The 10225-nt window shown below is 37.1% G+C and overlaps 2 protein-coding genes across 2 annotated transcripts; one reads left to right on the top strand and one right to left on the bottom strand.

Annotated features, from left to right (window-relative positions):
• The first annotated feature begins 2058 nt into the window (after nt 1-2058).
• LOC101296757 (aspartic proteinase nepenthesin-2-like) lies at nt 2059-3489 on the top strand. Its single transcript, XM_004295429.1, has one exon. The coding sequence runs from the start codon at nt 2059-2061 to the stop codon at nt 3487-3489; it is 1431 nt and encodes a 476-aa protein (XP_004295477.1).
• An 800-nt stretch (nt 3490-4289) lies between these two features.
• Nucleotides 4290-7643, bottom strand: LOC101306307 (ras-related protein RABF2b-like). Its single transcript, XM_004293684.1, has 7 exons — nt 7389-7643; nt 6655-6732; nt 6399-6566; nt 6164-6212; nt 5916-5989; nt 4997-5090; nt 4290-4682 (listed from the first exon to the last, which is right to left on the bottom strand). The coding sequence occupies exons 1-7, from the start codon at nt 7425-7427 to the stop codon at nt 4582-4584; spliced, it is 603 nt and encodes a 200-aa protein (XP_004293732.1). The 5' UTR covers nt 7428-7643; the 3' UTR covers nt 4290-4581.
• Between the last annotated feature and the right edge of the window lie 2582 nt (nt 7644-10225).

Here is a 10225-nt window from a genome sequence, read left to right as displayed (position 1 = left end):
TATATATATATATATATATATATATATATATATATATATATATATTTTTGGTCATTTTTTAGGAATAAGCCCACATCATTGGATCTGTCATTTAATGAGGTTGGATGGCTGAGATTAAAACAAAAAGTTACACACTTTATATCAAACCTGGACCGTTCAAGATCATTAAAAATAAATCGAAGTTTTGAATGGGTTAACGATCACTAAATTATCTGAAAATTTGTAGAAATGATCTACTCATATAACTCAATGAATTGAACGGTGTAGATGCAAAAATTGATCGGGAAGTTGGTGTAATGCCCTATCTCTAGAAATAAAAAAAAATAGGGATCCCTCAATGGAAAGACCATGTATATATATATGATTGATCTGCAAAATGGACTCTTAATTCTACTAAGTTTGGCCAATCTTTTGCTGAAGTATATCATTATTCTTTTTCACTACAATCTGGTTTGGTGCGTTATTGTACGTAACTTCTGGATTTCTCCCAGCAACATGATGAGTCATCAACTGGAGCAAAACATGGCATGGGGTACGTAATGTGAGAAGCTACTTTTTGAAGCTGATTATCTATAATGCAGATTGCAGTACTTTCTGAGTAAGCACTTGATCAGCTAAAAGTTAGATGGAGACCATATATCATGCATCAATATGATTAAAAGTTCAAGTAGTTAAACCAGCAACTAATTTCAGCAGAGATTATTATTGCAGATTGTTGGTGTCACTTTCTAAAGCTGATTATTTATAATGCGCTACTCGATCTCTGAGTAAGCACTCGAGCTAAAAGTTAGATAGAGACCGAATGTTATGCATCAATATGATTAAAAGTGCAATTAATTATGATCAATCGACTAGCTGCCAAAATCAGCAGAGATTATTGTTTCAGATTGTTGGTGTCACTTTCCAGTATCGTATTCTTTTTTCGCAATTGAAAGTGCATATTGATGTTATAAGTACAGTTTTAACTAGTATAATGTATATAAGTAATCCCTTTTCCTGAAAGAGTACCCTAATCCCATGTTAGACCCTGGAAATAGTAAGTAGCAGTTGATCAGTTGTTGGCAGTATCTGGTGTTTTGCGGATGTTGCGTCATCTCCAGGTGAGAAGGTTCCCAAACATTCTTGTGTTTTTAATGTTCAAAGTACCATAAAAGCCGGAGTGAAGCTTATATATAGCCGAAACGCAGCGGCATGAGTTCCACTATCTTACAGTTATGGTCTGTTGAGAATCAATCTACGACTTTATAATAACTATGCATCACATAATCAGATATATGTTTTCCTGTTGAATTGTTGGCATCATTCTGCTATACGTCAACCTTTTAGTACTATTTGCACTGCGCTGATAGCACATCATGCTATCCTACCAAGTTATGTGTAGCTGAAAAATATTAATCAGTTAGTTTGTAAATTGCTGATCTCACCTCAATTAGCTAGGCTGATATGTTGCTAGACATACATTCTATCATTTAAATAGGTTTTTCACTTTGCGGACAAAAGGAAAGTGAGAACTGAGAATATATTGCAAGCTTCAAACTCTAACATCTCCAGCAACAGCAACTATGGATGCTAGCTAGCATAGTATATTTTCTTTGGAAGATGAATGATTCGCCATTCACTCATTGAGATTACCTCTTTGTGGTCAGATGTCTAGAAACTGTTTAGATTAATATAAAGCACGCGCAGTACTCCGTACTCCATTTTCCTTATAATTTATCATGATCACTCTTACAGGTAGTACAGTAGGATTGTTGTTTATCTAATTATGATTACTTATTGGTAGTAATAGTATTAGTGTTGTTTGTTAATTATTATAACTCAATTATAGGTAAGCAGAGCTCTCTCGCATGTGCGCTCGTGTGTCACACACTCATACTCACAATATGATTCAGAACCTAGCTCTTTGATCATCATAAACATCGATCTGTTAGCTTAGTCCATAAAACCCTATATGTAAGCTTGATAGATTCGACGTTGAAACCCTCATCTATAAATAGATACTATACAAACTACTTGTGATCTCACTCAGAAGTCTAAGTGGCAACACCCTTCACCAATATGAATCCCTTCTTTATCCTTTTGCTCATTGCATTCCTGAGTTTCAACCAAACCCTAGCCAGACAGAGGCCAATTAGCACTACATCCCTAGTACTTGGTATGAGGCATTCTAGGAGCTCCATTAGAAGTCCAGTATCCTCCTCTAACTCGAAGAAGATACCATCACAAGTCTTGGACTTGATGGAGCCACTGAGGGAAGTGAGAGATGGGTATCTGATATCTCTCAATTTGGGGACACCCCCACAAGTCATTCAAGTTTATATGGACACTGGTAGTGACCTTACTTGGGTTCCTTGTGGAAATCTCTCTTTTAGCTGCATGGATTGTGACGACTATAGAAACACTATACTAAACCCTACTTTCTCTCCTTCAGCTTCTTCTTCATCAGTTAGAGACCTATGTGGTAGCCCCTTTTGCACTGATATCCATAGCTCCGATAACCCTCTCGATCCATGCACCATTGCCGGTTGCTCACTCAGTACCCTGATTAAGGGAACTTGTCCTAGACCATGCCCTTCGTTTGCTTATACATATGGTGCGGGTGGGGTTGTCGTAGGAACCCTTAGTAGAGATACACTTAGGGTTCATGGAACTAGTAGTAGCCCAAGCAATGTCACTAGTGAAATTCCCAGTTTCTGTTTTGGGTGCATTGGTTCTACTTTTAGAGAACCAATTGGGATTGCAGGGTTTGGTCGGGGACCGCTTTCCCTCCCATCACAACTAGGGTTCCTACAGAAGGGCTTCTCTCACTGTTTCTTGGCCTTCAAGTACATGAACAATCCCAACATTTCAAGCCCTCTTGTTATAGGAGATGTTGCTATTTCTTCTAAACAAAATTTGCAATTCACTCCGATGTTGAAGAGTCCCATTTACCCGAATAACTACTATATTGGTTTGGAAGCTATCACGATAGGTAACAATAGTATTACACAAGTGCCCTTAAGCTTGAGAGAGTTTGATTCACAAGGTAATGGGGGCATGTTGATTGACTCAGGAACCACTTATACTCATCTCCCTGAGCCATTTTACTCAGACGTTCTTTCAGTTCTCCAGTCATTGATAACATATCCTAGAGCCAAGGAGATGGAGATGAAGACTTCTTTTGATCTTTGTTATAAAGTTCCATACACAACCAATGCTTTCACAGATGAACTCTTTCCTTCAATCACTTTCCATTTCTTGAACAATGTAAGCCTTGGTTTGCCTCAAGGCAATCACTTCTATGCTATGGGAGCTCCAATCAACTCCACTGTGGTGAAATGCTTGTTGTTCCAAACCATGGATGATGGCGATTATGGGCCGGCCGGAGTGTTTGGGAGCTTCCAGCAACAAAATGTGGAGGTCGTGTATGACTTGCAGAAGGATAGAATTGGGTTTCAAGCAATGGACTGTGCTTCAGCTGCAGCCTCTCAAGGACTTCACAAAAGATAGTGGCATATATCACAGTTCTTACTGCGTTATGCAACTGCTTATCAGCAGACAGAATAGTGTGAAGCTTGTCAGTTTTTTATATTTGAATTCCTGTTGTTTTATGCCTTTATCTTTGATTTCCATGCTTTGTTAATTTCCCTAAATAGACAAGAAATGAGCTGGTTATATTCCCATAGCAGCTTGGTCATAGGAGGGAACAAACTGAAGTGGAGAAATATAATTAGCAATTTTTTTATCTATTAATTTAGTAATGGGCCTAGTGCAGTGAGATTATATATGTGTATGCATATGCATAATATAATTCTGGAAACAGTTCCATAATCTGGTGATATACATACATATATGGTAAAAGTTTATTTTGATGGATGATTCCAACAGAGAAGTATGTTACGACCAAAACCATTTGAAAATCGTTTGCGGAAGGATTGAAATTTGAAACAGAAAAGAGCACAGGGCAGCATGATCAGACAAAGGTGAAGATTGGGTAGGTATTAGGCTTGCAGGGATGTGAAGAGCTAACCAGATCTTTGACTACTGCTTTGGTCCTGAGACTTCTTGACAAACCACAGAGAAGATCTAAATCAAGCATAAAAAAAACCCAGCCTCTTCGCTCAAGGCAGCTATCATCTATTATTGGCATCCGACGTTAAATAACATGTAGTACATAGAACTATCGTTTCACTTTCTGTATTTTGGTTTGGTAGGTGTACTTTGTTATAGGTTCTAGTGTTTTTGGGGTTTCTTAGAGCTTTAGGAGATAGCTTCCTGGTGTTTTATCTTGATACTGCTTTCTGAGATTTCTTCACAAGTTTTTTCCATATTTATTACATTTGTCTCATTAATGAATAAACAATATTGTTATTCACTGCTAAACTTTGCAGCTCAGAGTTAGCATGCCAGACCATTTCATTACATGAAATAAAAGAACAATCTCCATAAGATTCTCACACCTTGTGAAGGAATGTATCTAAACAAACTGCATATACAAATCTGGATAAATGTACACGTACATGGGAAACTCAGTAGCTGATACATCATTTTCCACTGTGAGTTACACAAGCTATTATGGAAATACTGAGCAGGCACGTGATCTCAAGCGCAACAAGATGAACTTGCTACCCTTTCAGCAGGTCTATCCATCAGAACCATTCCTGCAGGGTTCTGCACAGGCTGCACTCGGGGTAATCTTTTTGCTGTACAAAACGCAGAAAGAAAGCATTAATCAGATAACTGAATATTTCAAACGAATCTGCAGAAAAACTTCAGTAAAGCCACTTTTACGGGTATACACATTCCCTTCTTAAAAAAACTGTAAACTGAATATGAGTACTTCTGAATCGTCAAAGACAAAAAAAAAGGTTCTTTTGACGGTCAGGGCATGTAGACATGATTTTAAAATAAATTCCTCACAAAATGACCAGGAACTAGTTTTGCACCAAAATTCGTTTCAAACTTTCCCTTCAATATGCAACAAACAGCCCAGGGTTCCTCCCCACTAAGAAATTACCTATCTCATAGAAAACGTCATTGACATTGTCTGCAGTTTTGGCAGAGGTTTCAAGGAAGAAAAGGCCATTCTCCTGAGCATATGCTTGTGCCTCCTGCAAGAGCAACAACATTCTTATGAAAAATATGCAAGTTGTAAAAGCGTATAACAAATAGACCCTAAATTTCAATCAGATTAATTCAACAAGTCTATGGAAGTCTTTTTACCATCTTGACCTTGGAAGTTTATCCAGCTTTTTCTAAATGTCCATTTCATTTTCAATCAACTCCAATTTGAAGTCAATTAGCATTCAACAAATAGTAATTGAAGTCATTTTCTTCACCAGATTCCTTTATTTACTTGATACATAAATTTTACAGAATTAAATAGTTGCCTGTGAGCATAATGATTGTTCATGCAATTTTTTTCTTTGGTTTATATCACAATGTCGTCCCAGGAGCCAACACATCCTAGAATCAAAAATTGACCTAGAGAGGGAAATAAAAGAAAACATACACTACTTTTTTCCTTCAAGTGACAATTAGCAGGAAAGGATCACAGAAAAATCAGACTCATCGTCCAGCGACAGAAGCATGATAAGCTCCAGTCCGGAGTATGACATGAGTTTAAAATTGGCAATTTCTTTTTCTACTGTTAGTGATTTCACTTTTTTTCTTTTCTTTTTTTCTGTTGCAAGTAAAGAGTGGGTACTGGAATCGGAGCCCATAATTACCATAGGAACCGTAACTATAATCCAACATCAATAAAAACACAAACATTACTATGCAAGAAAGAAAACTAAGCATATCAATAGAATTATTTTGATATTAAATTGCTTTATCCTTGAAGAATCAAGATCAAACAAAATTTGACTCAAACAATCAAAAGCTGTATATAATTCAACCAGCAGGCAGGATAAGAAACAGAAGATGATATTTACCTCTGCTGCCACCTTCCTTGACTCTACCAGATCTGCTTTATTCCCAGCTAGTGCCATGACCATATTTGGATTGCCTAGTCATAAAAGAATGATCCACATAGATAGAATTAGCAACATTGAAAGATACAAAAATTCAGTACACAGAGTGCACAACCTAAAGAAAACTGATATTGAAGTCACAGCCTAAGATTGTTTAAAGCAGCCAAGGACTGAGTGATGTATAGACAACAAGAAAGTATGAGCAATACCTTGTGATTTCAGTTCTAGCACCCATTTTTTCGCTCGCTCAAAGGAGGCCTACAAGAAAAAAAAACGAAAAAAATTGAATTCCTGTTCAAGGTATAATCAACTAGCACTTTCCCTATATTCAACATATGACACATAAATTAAATTTTAGCAGAATACTAGTCAGACTACAGTCATTTGGTTATTTTAACTTATATTTTTCAGAACTAAGGGAAAAATGTGGATAAATGGACTCACTTGATTAGTTAAATCATACACAATTATTGCAGCAGCAGCTCCTCTATAATACATTGGTGCCAAACTATGATACCTCTCTTGACCTGCTGTATCCCAAATCTCAAATTTTACAGTTGCGTCATTTACGGCCAATGTTTGTGAGAAGAAGGCAGCACCAATTGTGGATTCCTACAGTATCATAGATTAAAAGTCAAGATCCTAGAACAAAAGTAAGGTATAAATATCCCATAAGTTTATCATAGAGTCGTAGACCAACCTGAAATTCAATGAACTGTCCTTTAACAAAGCGCAACACTAGACTAGACTTGCCAGCTCCAACATCACCAAGAAGCACCTGAAGCACAATATCATACACCACTCCAACGATCAGAAAATGCAACTTCCAAAAAACAAAGAAAACATTAAACTAAACAAGTAGAGAGGCTTTCAACACCTAAATATAGAACTAGATTTTCCTACATATTAGAGATAATGATATACCAACGACACAACTTCCAACCAAACAATAGCACATATTACCAACATACAAACAAAGCCACCATAATTCATGTTTATTATTCTCAAAACGTCAGAGACAGTCCACACAAACAAGAACACAGAAAAAGAAAGCTTTGATTTACCAGCTAAGGAAACACAATCAACTCTCCGATAAGCCTCAACTATCAACCTTACATCAAATACCAGAAACCCAAACCCACAGTTGATCAACAATTCCACACAAAGTCCTCATCCAACCATCACAATCAAAGCTAGATCATCAACCAAAATCATAAAAAACAAAACTATACAGCTCATAACCCAAATCAGACCCGTGTCAAATTACCACACTAATCAACAAACCAAACCAAACCCAGATCAGAATTCCCATCGAATTACACACCCAACAAATCAAAATCAAAACTTGACCACAAACCCAAATTCAATCCAATCAAAATCGCAAAATTGAACACAAAGCAAGCTAAAAAAGAAAGAGGGTTTTTGAGAACGGACCAATTTGGCATTAATATTCTTGTTCCCGGTGGTGGCCATGAGAGTAATCGAATCAATGATCGGAGAGAATTAAACAGAATTGAATTGAGACGTTGACGAAGAAGAGAGGAGGGTTAGATGAGAGTTGAAGCAAAAAGGCGAAGAAGGAAGGATCCTTATAAGACCGAGTAGTACAACAACCTCTTTGTGTTTCTCTCTCTTCGGTTTTTTACTGAGAAGAAGCCGATGATTTGTTTTTGTTTTCTTTGGTTTGGTGTCGTTTTAATAATGTTCTTTCCTTTTCCGCGTGGCTAACGTAAAAGCCGAATTCTATTCCTGGATGGGCCTGGTCTTGGTGGCCGCCCGTCATTATGGACTTGTGGAATGGGCTTTGAAGGTTTACCTTGGACCCAATGGAAGGGTCCATTTTACTATTCTTGTGTAGGGTCCATTTTACTATTCTTGTGTGTAGATGATGAAGACAGAGCCCTAGTCTGTTGAGGAATGCAACTTTGTGAATGGGGGAGGGAGCCAAAAGAGCAGTTAGGTTTAGAATAGGGTTGATAACTTGATATTGCGGAAGCAGATGCAATGGTGCCATTGTGGCAGGCCCGAAGGTGTGATCTTTTTTCTCTTCTTATGTGTTCGATAAATTGCTTGAAATAGACTATATTAATGATAATGAAAGAATTCAAGATTTTGAGTGTAAATGTTTCGACTAACTTATTGTTTGTATGATACTTTTAGGGATTTATATAAATCTTTTATGTCTGAGTTGCTGTTGATCAAGCTTATTTCCAGAAATAAGTAATATCTAGATATTCCCTAGTTTGATATCCAAAGAGATTGTTTAAGTGAAACTACTCAGACTAGTGTAGTACTACAGTACTACTAGAGCTTAAGCTTCTAAAATTTCTAAACTCGGCCATTAACCAAGTAAAACTCTCAGTGTAGGACTTGCTAATGGCAAAGTACGTATAGTAAGCGACTTTAAAGCCTATACTCTGTTGGGAATGAGCAATGAGGACTGAGGAGGACCAGCAAAAGTAGACTGTAGACATGACAATTCCACCTGAAAAAGAATCAAAAGAAAAGTAAGACGAGAAAATGATGAACACTGAAGAAAAAGGGTAACCGCACGATGTTGTTGTTATCATATACGAGTAGTGTTCACATGGTCAGTCACTGGTCACGAATCTCTTGGTCAGTCACTAATTAGGTAAACATGACTGATCATATACACGTAGCTGAGGTTTCTTTTAACTAAAAAATTGCGTTTTCAGTTATGGAGGTGTGATTTTGTGAATGCCTCACATGATTATAAACATGAAAATATGCATATTGCATGTGGACTATGCATAACTTCATCGATGATTTGAACGGTCTAAGCATGGATCGATGTTCAAGCATGGATGCGTTCTGACAACTTCATATATAAGCTTCGCTCGTTTCTATATCTGCATTGCATCCTCTTGCTTATAGGAAGAAAAATCATCGAGTCCCCTGATGATAATTCATAATTCAATGCTTTGGATGCTTTTCTTTTTACTCTGCAAGCTGATCAAAATTTATTTCCACATGAAGAAATATGAGGAAGTTGTTCTAGAATCCAAGCACTTCACCAAAGTGTAGATTACTGTTGGTTTACACCAAAAGAGAGTAAACTTCTTTGATAGCTTCAACACTCTATGCCTCTATGCTTCTTTTTTTCAGCTACTCCATCAGTAGTTCATCTTTCCAACAAAGCACAAACCCTAGCTAAATTGTGGATAACTTAAAACAATTAAAAATGTAATTGACCTTAAGCTCCATATTCTATGTTGGGAAGGAACAATGAGCAGTGAGGTAATATATATAAGAAGGAAAAAGAAAAGTGGAGGGATGAGTAATTTAAGCATGAAAGAAGCAAAAGGGTAATGCTACTGTTTTCATATGAAAGGAAGCAAAAGGCTGAAAAATGCCCATTATGCATCTCCAGGCTCTCCCCTGTGATGCTCTTCTCCATTGAGAAAAAAAAGGCAAAAGCTTTAGTCCACCCCCTCCCTTTGTCAGAAGGGCTACCCCCAATTACCCAATAATGACCAGTCCCTCCCTTTCCTCCTCCTCTCACAGTCAGACCCAGAAAACACCAACTTTTGTCACAGAGCAAGCAAGAGAATCCAAAACCAATGACACCAATAATACCAAACAAAGATGATGATGATGGCATTCTGGTAATTCCACACAATGGCAATATGGCATCCGTCCAATCCAGCCTTCTATTCTTGATCATTGACTGGTCTCTCTTTGACCAGTCTTTTGGGGGAAGCACTTGTGTCTGTGCAGTTTTTGCAGGTACTGCTCTCACTACACCAGCAATATTTCTGTACCATCATAAATGATACATCAACAACTCTATCCCCCACTTAGGAGATTATTATAGAAATCCCTCTGTATTGTCCTTTTAGAACTTGCTTTTTTCATCTACACTATATTTTACAGAATCTAGTTAGTTTTTTGTGAGAAAATTTGTGTGTAGTCAAGACTGAAGGAGGGAGGTGCAGCTGAGGCCTGAAACTGAACAGATCTTTTTCCTGTCTCTCACAAGATCTTCTATGAAATATTTCAGATCTTCAACACAGTAAAATCATAGACAAGGTCAATTCTATGACATATGGAATCTCTAAAACTTGAACAGCAACAGAAATTAAATAGAAACAATTAATGGGATTGTAATTAAATTATGTACAATCAACCAAATGGAGGGGATTGATAAAATGCCCTGATGATGATCTGATCTCTATTTTGATATCATAAATAGAAAATTATTGTAATTATTAATTAAGATGATGATGATGATGATGATAATGATGATCACT

This window comes from Fragaria vesca, linkage group LG3 (assembly GCF_000184155.1).
Source record: "Fragaria vesca subsp. vesca linkage group LG3, FraVesHawaii_1.0, whole genome shotgun sequence".
NCBI lineage: Eukaryota > Viridiplantae > Streptophyta > Magnoliopsida > Rosales > Rosaceae > Fragaria > Fragaria vesca.
The sequence above is the reverse complement of the archived record's forward strand: the minus strand, read 5'-3'. Positions and strand labels throughout refer to the sequence as shown.

Excerpts from the sequence above, each read along its gene's own strand:
- LOC101296757 (XM_004295429.1), top strand. The coding sequence starts at position 2,059 with ATGAATCCCTTCTTTATCCTTTTGCTCATTGCATTCCTGAGTTTCAAC.
- LOC101306307 (XM_004293684.1), bottom strand. The coding sequence starts at position 7,427 with ATGGCCACCACCGGGAACAAGAATATTAATGCCAAATTG. Across the intron at positions 6,567-6,654 it reads GACAGTTCATTGAATTTCAG|GAATCCACAATTGGTGCTGC; the intron begins GTTGGTCTACGA and ends ATGATACTGTAG. Across the intron at positions 5,990-6,163 it reads GCTAGAACTGAAATCACAAG|GCAATCCAAATATGGTCATG; the intron begins GTATTGCTCATA and ends TTTTATGACTAG.